Source organism: Scheffersomyces stipitis, chromosome 5 (genome assembly GCF_000209165.1).
Source record: "Scheffersomyces stipitis CBS 6054 chromosome 5, complete sequence".
In the NCBI taxonomy this organism is placed as follows: Eukaryota; Fungi; Ascomycota; class Pichiomycetes; order Serinales; family Debaryomycetaceae; genus Scheffersomyces; species Scheffersomyces stipitis.
The window spans coordinates 1,152,137-1,166,440 of record NC_009045.1 but is presented as its reverse complement, the minus strand read 5'-3'; the positions used below and the strand labels follow the sequence as shown (position 1 = coordinate 1,166,440).

The following is a 14,304-nucleotide window of genomic DNA, read 5'->3' as shown; positions in this document are numbered from 1 at the left end:
GTGTATTTATGTAAGTATGTGATGTAGGTATCTATTGGAGGGGCACAGGAGTCGGAACCAGAGTCGGTGGGTTCACTTTTCTGGTACGAAATTCTTCCTTATTATGGCATGACTCGATTTCCCGTGGTTGCTCTAATGTTGGTAACGGAATTCTGGCCTTTTTCGTCAGATTAGCACATTTTTTCGCAGCTATCTTGACTTCGAATATTAGCATGCTGGGTGTATTAAATTAGAAAAATTTCTCTAAGATCCTTTGCTTATACTGTTTTAATTGCTTATAGTTTTAAAACGATCATGTTTTGAACTGGTCGTTTGTTCGCAATAGAATGCATCAGATTTAACAGTATTGTAGTATTAGCTGGAATGGCTGCGAAAATGTAGAAAAATGCCCACTGATGATATCCAAAATTACAGAAATTACAAGCTTTTACAAAGAATTTTGCTAAAGAGAATACCGATGAGCATAACAGCTGTTCAATCTTATACCCACCATCTCGAACAAGCAATTCGGCATCAGACTTGTCTATCTTCAAAATGAATATTCATTACTATCAATACTATCATCACCATTACTTTCATTACTATACAAAACAATCTAAATCAAGAATCTTATCTAGATAGCAATACCTCACCTCAAGCATGCTTTTGCCGTATCGTGACCAAATCTATCTACACTGCTTCGCTAAGTATTGTCGAATACTTAACGACAATCATCATCTTACACAGACCCTGCCATGAAAACCCAAAATAGCACTCGAACTACTCGAAACGGAACCGGAATTTCACTTCTGGCCGACGTAGAACGACGTCAATGTATTCCGTCTCCACCAGAACAATAAGGGCGTTGTCTAAGCTGGATTAGTGTGTCGGAGGAGGAACAGGGCAGCCGTGCACGTGATGAATTTATGAGATCGCTCGCTATTATGTTCCACAGCACTAGCACAGTGAAACACCATACAAGTGCGGGAAAAAGGCTAAGTATTGGGGAAAGCTGTTCAATTGTTGTATCTCACTATATGGCCGCAGCACAAGACTAGATCTCTCCCCTGGCATCAATATCTCTATTCTCTGCTAGCTTCTGCTTTTCACCGCTAACCATTCCAAGAATAGAAGCTGGACAGAACATTTCCTGCATTTAATCGGTGCACAAAGACGCGGTTGTACCTGAAATGAATATTCTCTGGTGAGCTGGGTGCAGCACCAATGTTTACCTGCTGGCTGTATTTCCGGCACAGGCGCACGACCTCTGCCATACAAATTTCTCCATACAAAAACAACACTCAAAATCTCGAGAATAACAATAATAATACTTATAATTTATTAATAATAAGGCAGCAGTGTCCGTGACAACCGATCTGAATACATCTTGTAGTTATTTCGACTTTTGTCTTCTTTGTAGTCTTGATAATTGACATTGCACGGAGCCGTTCGTAACACATCGTTCATCTTCCCGAACGTCCCAGACACACACTCAAGCGAGAATTATCATACAATCATTAGCAAGATTAGTCATTAAATCAAAATATCAACATAAACATCATCAACACTATAAGTCCATCATAAATATCATTTAAAATCAAATATCAAATATCTTAGGGTCACAACATCGACATACTCATAGTTCATTCTTCATTCTTCATCTTAATCCCTAACTCATATTGACCTTCTAACCAAGGATACTAGTAGGCTGACACATTTCCACCATGCCCAACGACTTCCTTCAATCGTCACCTTCTGTGAACCTTGCCGATCTGTTGATGTACACCGGTTATCCGGACGGCGAAGACAAATCTCATAACAACAAGGAGTCAAGAAAGTCGTCTTCGTCCACAAAAGATCTGAATCTGAATTCTCCCCAACACCAACTGGCCAATCCCAACCACACCATCCCATCCATACCTCCTTCAGCCTCCAGAGTGAACGGCAGTTCCACTAACCTCTCCGGGTGGACTCCATTGATATCGAAGACTTACTATAACGACCTGATTCTTCCATTTACCACCACTCCGAACAAGTACACTTTGCCTCCTAACTTGTCCAACTCAGGCTCCAAGGATGTGGAATTCATTGATTATGGTCAGGGCTTGACGTTAACCCCGTTCTTGTCACATAATCTTAACATGGTTTCAACGTCTTCGCTCAACCACCAACTCAGTAACATCACACCTTTTCACGACAAGACATTGCATCTAGCAGACTTTTTCATGGACTCGCCTATCAGACAGACACCTGGCAAGGACTTGGACACTATCACGCCTTCCAAGTTCAAGATCGAACACACCATCAAAACTTCCAGCATAAAATCTCCCATCTTCCAAGACCTTAAAAGCGCGCAAAAGAGGTCAATCACTCAAGTAGACACTCCTCCCAGACAGCCTCACAAGTTGTCCATTTCTACAAAGCCTTCTGTACAGAACAATGACGATTCCACAGACACAGAAGACAAAGAAGAAGATGATGAAGAAGATGATGACGAAGACAAAGAAAACCAGTCTCCAGAGAGAGATGCCAAACTGAACAAGTACTACTTGCAAACACCTTCTAAAAATGTCTTGAGCGATTTAACCAACTTCGCAAAGACCCCTACCAATGGCGTATCTAAGGATCCTAAGAACTTCCAGACTCCTGCAAAGCCTATTCCAGCATCATCGCCTTCTACGGTGATAGTAACAAATTCCAAAACCTCACAAACACCTATTAATGACGATGAAACTGACGAAGAAGACGATGGCAAAGAAGTTATCCAACCACCTAGCCCTACTCCTAATAAAGAGTCTAAGGTAAGCGTGTTGAAAACTGTAGACAATATTGACGATCTTAAGCCGGCTATGGGTGTGTTTTCAGAAAAGAAGACGCTACCTGTGCCCAAGTCAAAGAACAAAAACAAGTCCAGTTCACACACTCGTAGTGGTAGCAAGTCTAACATAAAACCGGATGGAACTGTCAACAATCGGTCCAAGATGCAAGCGGGAATGAACAAGTTCCAGATCATTTTCACTGATGTACATACACTAATGAACAGTAAAAACAAGAAGAAGCCCTCTAATTCCAACTTGACCCAAAATCAAAAATTGAAAAGAACCCAATCGGCAAACGAGAGCAAAGTTCCGACCTCCGACGACTCCAAAAATTTGATTCGTTCGTCAACCGCACCTGTTGTTCCTTTTCAGAACCACTTGGTGCCGCAACAAATGTCATATGGGGTTCCAGGACTTAACCATGCGTCATCCAATGCTTCCAGTCAGGACCATAATCTTTCTATAAACACAAGCAAAGAGCTCAGTATGATTTCTGGCGGAAGCAATACCAGCAATTTGAACATGACAACTAATACAGACCATTCCTCGTTTGAGTTGGCAGGCCTATCATCTACACCCAATGGAAAGTACTTCCTAGACAAAGTTTTTGAGAAACAGTCACCGCAAACACAGCATTTGTTGAACCAAGTTGGTAACAACTTCATGACGCACCAAGGTGCAATGCCTCCTCCAAATAAACAACAGCATCCGCAACATATACAAATGATTCATCCCCAGCAACAATTGCATCCCCAACAACATCAGCAGCAACAACAGCAACAGCCAATGATGATGATGATGATGTCTACACCACAACATCATAATGTTGTTAACTATTCACCCCAACTCTATGGCAATGACATGTCTCCCAGTGCCGATAGCAGTTCCAACAACGATAGCACTCAAATGGGCTACCCATACCAGAATTACCAACCTTTCTCCAAAGACTTGAATTCAACTCCCCAGAACTACTCCATAATCAATTTGAACGGGCAATCAGTGATGATGCCAGTGATGATGAACACGAAGTCCCGGCCATTTACAGGAATGATGCAGTCAGATGAGGACACATCGCTACTCAAGAATGATTAGGTCGGGCCTGGGCCATTGCATGAATTCCAGTAGCTTCATTACGTTGATCATTGTGTTTCTACTATTCTTTTTCACTTCTTCTTACACACTGTATTTATACATGGAAGGATTTAATAAATAATTAAGTTATTGTTCACTATTTACAGTAGTCTAGAGACCTGTAGAGCTATATAGTAAAGCTCGACTATCAACAATAGAAAGTACAGAACTGATAATTCACTGCCTACAGAGCTTATAGAGTATTGATAGCCTGCGTAGCATACAGTAATATCTATACGTTTGGAGGAAGCAAGAGTGCTCCAATCACATTTGGTCTTTCTGTTGCTAAAAGATCAAAGATCTGGGCAGCATTGTTAGAGTCCCCCACTTCCAACTGCATACCCAAGCTGGAAAAGTACCTCTTGTTGGACTCACTCAACATTCTTGACTTTTCACCCAAGCCTATCACTACTATTTCTGGCTTGGGATGTACTTTCTTGAACACTTGTAGAACATCCTCATTGAATTCTACAATAAATTTGTTTATAATCTTATACCCTTCGTTGCTTAAATTGACTTCGAACGTTTCACTCTGTAGCATCAACGCTCCAATTATCTCTCCCTGTTTGTTTGGAGATGTGATGAGCAAGTTGTTAGCCAAATGGAATCCATTTTCTTTCACAGACTCTATGTAGTTTAGTGGCTTGTCTGAGTACATCAAAATATCGTTTTTCTTGAACAAATCGGCTGGATTCGAAGACGTTTCTCCCTTCCCCGAAGGTGGTGTAAGGAGTTGGCCCTTATTGCCTATTGACTTCGTTCCTCCAAATAAGTTGTGTCTGGAAATGGAGACAGAAAAGCACCTTCGATAATTACTGCCAATCCTTATACTTTCCTTGGAAGTCTGATATAATATACTTCCGATACTTCTATTATACGCCATTGACATTATATAAACTTAATTTTGAATAGGTCAGCGCTATGAAATTTATATAGAAAAAGTACTGAAATCAGTTTGTAAAATTACATTGAACTTTGAAATCAAAACAGCGCTACCATGCAATTTGGGTGCAATAACTATTAAGAAATCTACTTTAACTCCTTTACCACATAGCTATTAAGATGTATATTGAATGCTACTAGATGCAAATAGGAATGGAATTCAGTCGGATATAATATTCTTTTCCTTCTTGAGCTTGTCCACTACAGCTGTCTTACATTTCTCGTAGACGTCCATACGTAACTCAAAGTTAGTTCTGGAAGGACTCTGAGCCTTTTCGTTGCCAATCGAGGATGTTTCTGATAGTGTGGACGAGCTGGTTTCTGATTTGCTGGACTCCACAAATGGGTTGTCTAAACCGAAAGAACCTTGAGGCGCTGCAACAGGATTATAGAGCTCTTCCAATCTCAACTTTGCAATGGAAGGTTTACTTCTGAGAGGTGTAGTAGGCTGGTCCGTTCTTGTAGGCGATCTTAGATCTGCTATTGATTTTCTGGGAGATAATTTCTTAGGTGGAGAGCTGGAGAGGTGTGCCTTTGTAGGCAGTGTATTGAGTGAAAGACTAACCAATGGGGCATTCAACGACTTGTAGGAAGAAGAACTCTTAATAGGAGAGGAACTTAAAGACGTTGTCGTAGTTTTCATTCTTGTTGGAGTCGAAACTGGTGTTTTCACAAGTGGATGGTGTTTAATATACTCCTCATATATTCTCATGACTTGGACGTTAAATGCTACAGCGATAAGGTATTCTCTAATGATGGCAGCCTTTTCATTTTCAGAAATAGAAAATTCTTTTGCTGGTGATTTCATGTCGATTCTGTCATCCCGAATAACCTTCTTGATGCTGTCAATGGCATTCTGGTGTCTGGAAGAAAAATCCATATAGCTAAAATGCTCGTGATAGATGTCAGAACCTGACAACGTATTCGCTACAAACTCTACAGTGAGACCTTCTAATGGCAATAGTACAAATCTAAAGTGCCTGACTTTTCTATCTTTGCTGTCTCTAAAGCTGGGAAAGTCTCCACTTTCTTCATTGATACCAGCTCCTTTCACCGGAGAATTGGGTCTAGACAAATTAGCACTGGGCAAATCTGAAACGATACAAAACGATCTGAACTTGTTTTTGCAGAAATCAACCATCACACGATACTCGTCCTTAATAAGACTATGTTTGAACCCTTCTATGTTGTAGACTTGGTCAAGCTTCTGGTAATAGGTAGACTCTTCCTGGCCAAAATTGACAGAACCAGATCCACTTTCATTATATCTGAAACTTCCGTCTGAATTGAGGAAATGGGCCAACTTGGCGATCTGACATCTCTTGAAAAGGTAGAGAAGGGACTTGATCTGGAGATCTATGGAATCGTGGTTTTCGTCCTGGTGGAACCGCGGTATGGTAGCACGAGATCCCGAGGAAAAGAGATTTAAAATTGACATTAAAAGTTCAAGTATATATATGGGATAGCTTCTGTTGCGTTTTAGAGAGTCTCGATAGTCTCTGTTGGAGTTTCAGTAGATAATTCTCTATTTTTGCCTTACTCTTCACAATTTAAATGTGATAGAAATGTAAGGTAAACAACCGAAGTTAACATGCCTAATTGGGTTATTTGGTCACGTGGTTTTCTTAAACTTTATCAAGCTGCGAAAAATGGAAGTGAATTGTATTTAAGGAATTGGCTGGAGTCGACTGTGTCACGTGAACACATCCTCAGTTCATTATCTCTTAAGTATTTGAGTTGAATCAAATGGATTCGTTTTCATTTCTAAAGAGAATTAAGATAGACTGTTGACAATTCTTGAAATTGATCATACGAAGCGAAGTTATCCAATTGATTGATTTAATTACTTATTGGGCAGAGTTTCCTGAAAGTAGAACATTTTCATCAACATCTTGCATTAAGTACTGAATACCAAGATTGATTTCTTATTCAAATTCTTGCCATATATTTGTACCAATAATCTCGCTATCATGTCTACACAATCTGGTATCACTGCTTCGAAGGAGCTTCTTGATTCATTTAAGAGCCTTAGCTCTGAACCCCTAATCATCAAGATCTCAGACGACAATACGGAATTAGTTACGGATTCCAAGTTAGGGGCCGTTTCTTCTGGAAAAGAACACCTTTCTTCAGCATTTGAATCTGTCAATGCCCACCTCAAAGAGTCGTTTCCACTGCCTGCGTATGTTGTCATTCCAGTTGATCCCACAGCTGACGACTATGTGTTCATCAGTTTCATTCCTGATTCTGCCCCTATTAGATCCAAGATGCTCTATGCTTCTACCAAAAACACCTTGTTGACTTCCTTGGGTTCGAACAAATTTTCCAAGTCAAACTCGTTTGCATGGACCGAGCTAGAGGAATTGACTTATGAATACTACCAAAAGGTGATCTCAGCAACCAACAACGACGACGTCTTATCCAAGGACGAAAAGATGTTAAACGAGTTGAATACTCTCCAGACATTATCCTTAGCGGGATCAACCTCTTCATTCAAGAGAGAATTGGCTTCCATGCACTCACCTCTGCCTTCTCCTAGTATTCATGGTCCAGGTAATGATAATATCTTGTACAAGTTTGATTCTTCATTACAAGAGGAATTCCAATCGTTGTCAAAAAACGCAGATACAAACAAATTGATCACTTTCAACATAGATAGTGCTAGCGAGGTGATCAAATTAACAACTTCGGAGAATGGAATCGCTTTAGACTCGTTGCTTGACTCTCTTGCCAAAGCTAATCCAGTCGCTCGTCCTCAGTACAGTATCTATAATTTCTACAGAGGCAAATATGCCTTCATCTACTCGTGTCCTTCGAACTCGAAGGTCAAAGACAGAATGCTCTATGCTGCTTCTAAGGTCAGTCTCATCCATTACTTGAAGACGTTGCTTCTGGAAGACAGCTTGACCATCGACAAATCTATCGAGGTAGGAGACTTAGACGAAATAGAGTTGTCCGAATTAACCGTAGAAACGGAAGCTGCTACACCTTCTTCCGTTTCTTCAGCTTCTTCTGCTGGTGCTGGATCTGGAGTTGGAAGACAAGGTTTGAAGTTTTCCAAGCCAAAGGGTCCTCGTCGTAGATAGTTTACAAGGAAAAGTACCTAATTTCATGTCATGTTTATGTCTTCTTTGTCTTCCTAAAAATGTACCTAAGTCCCTATATATGTTGTCCAATTACCCATGTGAATTTGTACTATTCTCTTACTGTGCTCCCCTGAAGATTTGCCAACTCTTCTTCGACATACTTGTCTATAACATCCTTGAGCTTTGTAGGATCGTCGTCGTTGAAGTACTCGTCTATCAAGTTAGGACAAAGCTCTCCATTATCTACCGTTTCGGAAAGGATATGCCCGTATATCCTTCGCGAGATTACCTTATTAATATTGATATAGTTTTCCTCTGTTCTAATGACAGGCGATGGAGATGAAGACGATTCTGAATCTTTACTAGGCTTATAGAGCGGTCTTAGGTTGATTCGAATATACTTCTGGATCTCAATCTTTTGGTCCAAAGTAAGTTCGGCTGACCGTGGCTTCTTCCGTACCTTCGAATCGCTGTCATACTGTGTATCACTATCGTTCGATAAATTCTCCATCGGACTATTACTCGATGGAGATATCGATACAGTTGACTCTGCAGTAGAAGAAGTAGCTTGTGGTATTATTGGAGGAGCTAATTGAGGTAACAAAAGACCAGATTTCACCTTTTTCTGTTGAATCATAGCTGGAGTAGTCTTCAACTGATTTATTAAACTTGAAATACGACTGGAGCTTGAACCAATTGCCATTCTGGATTCTGGATGGATAGTTGCATTCTCGACAGCAGCTACAGGTGTTACCTTTTTACGCTTACGTCTCGTCTTGCTTTCTGAGACAGACGAAGATATGGCAGTTGAAACTTTTGTGTCGTTTGTCGACTCATTAGAGTTTCTTGCTTCATCGAAAAGCTCCCATGATTGGAGCTCTTCTGGGCTCAAGTTCTGGATCGCACGTTGTTCTTTTCGTAACCTCACGCCACCGTTGATCACAGTTGAGTGGATCTCAGGTTTAAGAGAGTTGTCCACGATATTACTGTCGTTATCGTTGTTATGGTAGAGAAAGTCGTCGTCGAGTTCATTATTGTTATTGTGGATCACAAGCCTCGAATTAGATGCACTAGGCATATTATGCAAGGACATATCAGATATATCCATATTGGTTATACTCGCCATATTAGGGTTTCTGTAGAATGAGTCAGTTATGCTAGTAGCCAATCTGGTTGACCTAGACACTCCCGAAGCTAATCTGGAGGAAGTCAAAGGATTTCGAACCAGAGACATGGTGGCATTTGTTGAACCCAGAACCACCAAATCCTGATCACTATCGCAGATGGGACAACACCAGCCAACCATATGGCTAGCATGGGCCGAAGAAGAGATTCCTAAACAACGAAGATGGAAATTCGAACCGCAAAATCCGCAACATACCATATTGCGGATTGATGATCTATAATCAGAACTAGAGCATATAGTACAGAAGCCAGTAGTGATAGATTGTGAATGTCGCACGCAGTCAAAGTCCACATCCTCATCAGGAGTGGGCTCTGGCGATGTCGACTGCAAAGATGGCACCGGACGGGTAGCCGGTATCACGTAGGCCCGAGGAATGCTGTTGATGGCATCGTTTGGTAGTAGTTTATCCTTCACCGAGACCACTCTTTTCACTTTGTGGGGCAGGGCTCCTGAAGCAATGTTGATTTTGTAGAAACGGCGACGACAAGTTGGACAACTGTTGGAGTTGTTAGCCCATTGTAGAATGCATTTGTCGTGATAGTATTTGTTGGTGGTCGTTGTACAGCATGAGACGATGGTGCCTATATCGTCTGTGGGGAGAATAGGCTCAAGACAGATTGTACACTCTTCGGTATCGTTCGGATCAGGCAGCAGCGACATTTGGCTCGAGTTTGGAGTTTGGTAAATATCGGTCCTGTTGAGTGTATCGTGGGTTTTGGAGTAATTTTGAATTGTTTTAGCAGAAACGCCTGGAGAAAATGGTCTGGTTATGGAAGATTGGGAAAGTAATGGTAGAGGGAGAAGGGAAAAAATGATAATGGGTGCGAATTCTTACACCTGAGGATAGATTCGGGATATGGCAATGATGAGACACCAGTTAAGAGTCGGTAGACATTCGGTCAATCCAATTCCTTGAATTTAGAAATCCTGCGCTATGGATTATGAAGAAAAAGAGAAACCTTGCGTACTTAGTGCCATGTGCTACTGGTAGTATATAGTGTTCTCTGGCGAGAATTGTCTTTGAGCCAGTGAGATTTCTGAAGCGAGCTCGCGCAAATACTAATATTCAAATATTTCATTTTGCAATCCATCTTCTCATCTACACCTGAAGATAACTTCCACTTTGTCTATATTGCTGTACATGTACTATATCTGAATTATTTGCTGTATCATATTTCATATTTCGTTGTATTTCATCTTTCATAGTATTTATACTTCACACATTTTCCATCATATTCATATAGAACTATTTCGTTCCTAGATTTCATTGCACTCATCACATAATACCCGGAATGTCTCGCCACCAATACGATCTCATCCAGTGTATGAAACAACCTGGCAAATCCATAGGACTAGTTTGTCTGGCGTGTGAAGGACGGTGTCCACTATGTGATTCCTACGTGAAGCCTACTACCAAAGTCAGAATATGTCATGAATGCTCTATGGGTCATTTGAATAACAAGTGTATCCTCTGTGCCAACTACCTTGGTGACGACAAGGAGTTGGGAACACCAGCCTACTACTGTTTGGAATGCGTGCGATTGGAAAAGGACAGAGAAGGATGTCCTCGTATCGTCAACGTAGGTAGCTTGAAGTCAGACATGATGATACGGAAGAAAAAGGAGCAAGCTTCAACTCCAGCACTTCTAAAATAGTCTAGAATGGAACAGCCTCACCGGAATTCATACGGCAAATTATTAAGTATGTAACAAACAATTCATTATACGACATAAACATTCGTAACTAAGCATAATCTATATAGAAGAAGAAAACCCAACCCGAGCAAACCGCAGATATAAATATAGCTCTCTATACATATATGTTAACAAAAATAACCCGATGATAATACCAAAAGGAATAGAAACCAAACGTACAATACAAAAACAGTGAAAAGTGAATAATGAATAGATGATTGTGCTGTTAATTTTCTTTCTCTTTTGCCTTTCTTTACTTCTTTCTTCTTTACTTTTCTTTACCTTCCTTCTTTTTCATCAATTCTTCTTATCGTCTACTTCAGTTCATATCCATGTCCATTCTTGTAGCCTCAATGCCCAAGTCAACGACCGATTTTATCCCTTCCTTCCATTTTTCGTTCAAGTAGTCATTGACAGGCTTGAAGTTGACCACCTGCCGTTTCTTCCTGATAACATTTACTTCATCTACCATCTGTCTCTTAGAGTTGAGATTGACTGTATAGTCTTCCTTGACGTTTCCCAACTCTTGCAAATGCTGCTGGTGCAAACGCATTAACTCGTGGTTGTTGTTCAACAACAACGCAAGGTTTCTTTCCTGAAGTCCAGCGTACGATAGCGTAGTGTACAAGTTGTTCCGGTCGACCTCAGACCCCCCTGAAGAAGAGGAGCCTTCTTTGATGAAGTCTGCGTATCTGTTCATGTCTATTCCACCATGTATTACGTTGGCCGGGAGAGCGGTTTCGTCGTCATCATCGAACTCTTCGAGCTGCTCCTGTTCGTAACGTTCAATCTCTTGGTTCAACAAGGGACTGGGAGACAATCGAAGCGCAGACGGCTGTGGAAGCGGAAGGATCTGGTCAACCATAGGATGCAACGGATTCTGGCGGCTGGCATTAGAGTTATGTGTATTGATGTTGTTTATGTTAGACTCCGCATTGGCAGGATTGGGATGGAAGTTGATATTGTTCAAGTTCTGGTTGCTGAACTGGTTGGTCAACTCCACGCGGATGAGCTGCTCTACATGCGATCTTTCTTCCGGAGAAATGCTTTCGTCAAGGTAGGGCAAGTGCTCCAAGGGTTCGTAGTTTATGGTGACCATGTGGAATGACTGTCGTGTGACAGGGACTAATGCTGTTAAAAGAAGCTACCGAAGGCAATGATGTGGACGCTGCTAATGATGCAATGCTATGCTGTTGTTGTTCTTGATTGGTTGCTCTATTTCAATGCTGCCGAAGACGTAAATTCCTTATCACTAAACGCAATAATTGGGCCCTGCGATTCACAGGACTGTGGTAGATACTGCTGACAACGGTAGGGCAGATCCTGAGATGCGGAACTGTCAATATTGCAAGAATCTGCCTTGAGGAAAGAAAACTATTGGGGGAAAACTGTAAGATATTTACAGAGGAGCAACAAATACTGGCTCCATATGCCACCGGGATGAGTCTGACAATAAAGAGCCCTTATATAAGAAATATAAGAAATACAGAAATACAGAAATAATAAATATTATAATTCTTAGTACTTAGTCTCAGTAAAACAGAAATAAAAAGCTAGTACAATTATTATTGGCCGGAATAGGCATTTGGAGAAACGGTACGCGCACACTGAGATACGAGTTTTTTGCCCTTAGAGTTGTCAGTAATTTCGCTACCAAAATCACATTGCGACGATTACTGCCGTGCGGCTGCAGGAGCCATAGGAAGCTCGTAAATGATTGTGGGGGCACAAGGCAGCCTGTGAGGGAAGCTCTTCAGCGAGCAGAGAGCAGAGAGCAGAGAGCGAGACACCAGCGACGACGAACGGCCAGATCAGTAGAGATTATGGAGATAGAGCATGTTGTCTACGGATTGTATACTGGATTACTGTACCGTACGGTTTATTGTTCCCTGGCTATTGTACACAGCTTAGTCCAGGGAGAATATGGTATAAAGTTACCGCTATATACAGAAAGGCACTTCCACCAGATACAAGAATGAAGCCAGTCATATGCTCCATTGCAAAATAAAACTAGATTGTAACCACAAGATTATTGCAGAATGACAGTTCAGCCTAACAATAGGATCGCGGTAATAATAGAATAAAAGAATCCCATTATACTGGTGGTGCCTTGCCCTTCTCTTTGTTATCGTACACTGCATACTGGCTGCTCATAATGCCTTGTCCCAGACAAATTGTTCCGTGTGGGTGTTCGGCTCCATCTTTTTCCAGTTGAAGTATTTTCTCACTGTAGCCTGGCATTCATTCTTCCACCATCACCGCCATGGGTCGACAGTTTCAGATTCACAGCTTCGTCCCCATGCCACCAGGATTGTGTGTGTGGTTCCAGCTCCCTATGCATACTCCTCTACATTTGAATCTGAGGCTCCCTCCGGCAGCCGTTACCGGCCCAAACCCTACCATGTACCTGTCAATCGGTGGTAGGAGTTTGTGGTTGTTTCGATTCTGCCCCCAGATGTTCCGTGCGGCACCATGGCGAACCACTGGCTCGAACGGAGCATGTGGTAGGTAACGGCATTTACTGAAGCTTCGGCACTTGCTCTGCTGAAGTTGCCGACTCTCTAGGGCGCTTCCTCAGTAGATCTCTCGCTAGCACCAGATTTTGCACCGTGCTCTTGTACCATTCTATCCACTCCAGTCCCTGTGTCTTTCACTGATCTTATCTTTCTGGCTCATGCTTCCCATCTCTCCCTCTAACTACATTTCTAGCAATCTCTCTGTAGCACTCAGCACATCACAGGCTTGCTATGGCATTCACTACGTGGCCCTTCCCCTAATTTCACTCTCTCCTACAATTTCACTCTCTCCTAATCCCACGCTGAACTAAATTTCTCCTGCCGATCCCCAGACTCTACGGCCCTGTTTCATGTGGCTCTATTTCGTGCTGCTGAATCGTCGCCTCTGTGGTATCGTAATTAGATCTATTTCCAGATCCTTTCAAAACTCGACGGCTATTCTCTCTAGTATTCCGAAGCCAGTGCCTTGCGTTATCTGGTTGCTTCTATTGGACTGAGACAATCGCAAGTATGATCCAGATGCCATATACCTTCCTTGCTTTTGCATATATAGAAATAGACATTCCGTTCTGTTTCCGCTTCTACAATACCTACACCATCAGACCATCCTCTTTGTTTCTTCCATCTTCTTTGTTTCATCCCTTAGAATTGTAGAGTATATCCTTGCTGTGCCTCGTTCCTTTTATTGCACGGCTCTGTTACTTTTCTTGATATTGTTTACTATTGTTCAAAGTTATTCCTGATATTAAAGTAGCTAAATGCTCGCAGGTCCTCTTAAAAACTCTATTTAGTAGCTAAATTCCATAGTAGCCAAATCTAGTCTCGCTATTGTCTCTCTATTCTTTTTACCTCTCGAAGTATATATGCACATCTATCTGGCTATTCTTCTCGCTGCTTGACTTTAACTACCGGCTCACTATCTTCACCATGGCATCAGTTTTGCAACTGCCT

The 14,304-nt window shown here is 41.6% G+C and overlaps 7 protein-coding genes across 7 annotated transcripts; 3 read left to right on the top strand and 4 right to left on the bottom strand. All coding sequences in view use genetic code 12, as the record gives it.

Moving 5' to 3' along the window:
• Positions 1 to 1,703: 1,703 nt before the first annotated feature.
• Positions 1,704 to 3,890, top strand: PICST_32299 (predicted protein; the record flags this gene model as incomplete). Its single annotated transcript, XM_001385196.1, has 1 exon — positions 1,704 to 3,890. One exon carries the CDS (start codon positions 1,704 to 1,706, stop codon positions 3,888 to 3,890), a length of 2,187 nt encoding a protein of 728 aa, XP_001385233.2.
• A 122-nt stretch (positions 3,891 to 4,012) lies between these two features.
• PICST_72817 (predicted protein) lies at positions 4,013 to 4,838 on the bottom strand. Its single transcript, XM_001384862.1, has one exon. The coding sequence runs from the start codon at positions 4,816 to 4,818 to the stop codon at positions 4,162 to 4,164; it is 657 nt and encodes a 218-aa protein (XP_001384899.1). The 5' UTR covers positions 4,819 to 4,838; the 3' UTR covers positions 4,013 to 4,161.
• A 193-nt stretch (positions 4,839 to 5,031) lies between these two features.
• Positions 5,032 to 6,309, bottom strand: PICST_60357 (predicted protein; the record flags this gene model as incomplete). The annotated part of the gene is made up of 2 exons (XM_001384861.1): positions 5,032 to 5,403; positions 5,437 to 6,309. 2 exons carry the CDS (start codon positions 6,307 to 6,309, stop codon positions 5,032 to 5,034), a joined length of 1,245 nt encoding a protein of 414 aa, XP_001384898.1.
• Positions 6,310 to 6,667: 358 nt separating this feature from the next.
• Positions 6,668 to 8,065, top strand: TWF1 (Twinfilin A). The gene has a single exon (XM_001385195.1). The coding sequence runs from the start codon at positions 6,842 to 6,844 to the stop codon at positions 7,955 to 7,957; it is 1,116 nt and encodes a 371-aa protein (XP_001385232.2). The 5' UTR covers positions 6,668 to 6,841; the 3' UTR covers positions 7,958 to 8,065.
• Position 8,066: 1 nt separating this feature from the next.
• Positions 8,067 to 9,803, bottom strand: PICST_60919 (predicted protein; the record flags this gene model as incomplete). The annotated part of the gene is made up of 3 exons (XM_001384860.1): positions 8,067 to 8,524; positions 8,567 to 9,452; positions 9,483 to 9,803. The coding sequence occupies 3 exons, from the start codon at positions 9,801 to 9,803 to the stop codon at positions 8,067 to 8,069; spliced, it is 1,665 nt and encodes a 554-aa protein (XP_001384897.2).
• Positions 9,804 to 10,435: 632 nt separating this feature from the next.
• PICST_32295 (predicted protein) lies at positions 10,436 to 10,798 on the top strand (the record flags this gene model as incomplete). Its single annotated transcript, XM_001385194.1, has 1 exon — positions 10,436 to 10,798. One exon carries the CDS (start codon positions 10,436 to 10,438, stop codon positions 10,796 to 10,798), a length of 363 nt encoding a protein of 120 aa, XP_001385231.2.
• A 358-nt stretch (positions 10,799 to 11,156) lies between these two features.
• PICST_32294 (predicted protein) lies at positions 11,157 to 11,936 on the bottom strand (the record flags this gene model as incomplete). The annotated part of the gene is made up of 1 exon (XM_001384859.1): positions 11,157 to 11,936. One exon carries the CDS (start codon positions 11,934 to 11,936, stop codon positions 11,157 to 11,159), a length of 780 nt encoding a protein of 259 aa, XP_001384896.1.
• Between the last annotated feature and the right edge of the window lie 2,368 nt (positions 11,937 to 14,304).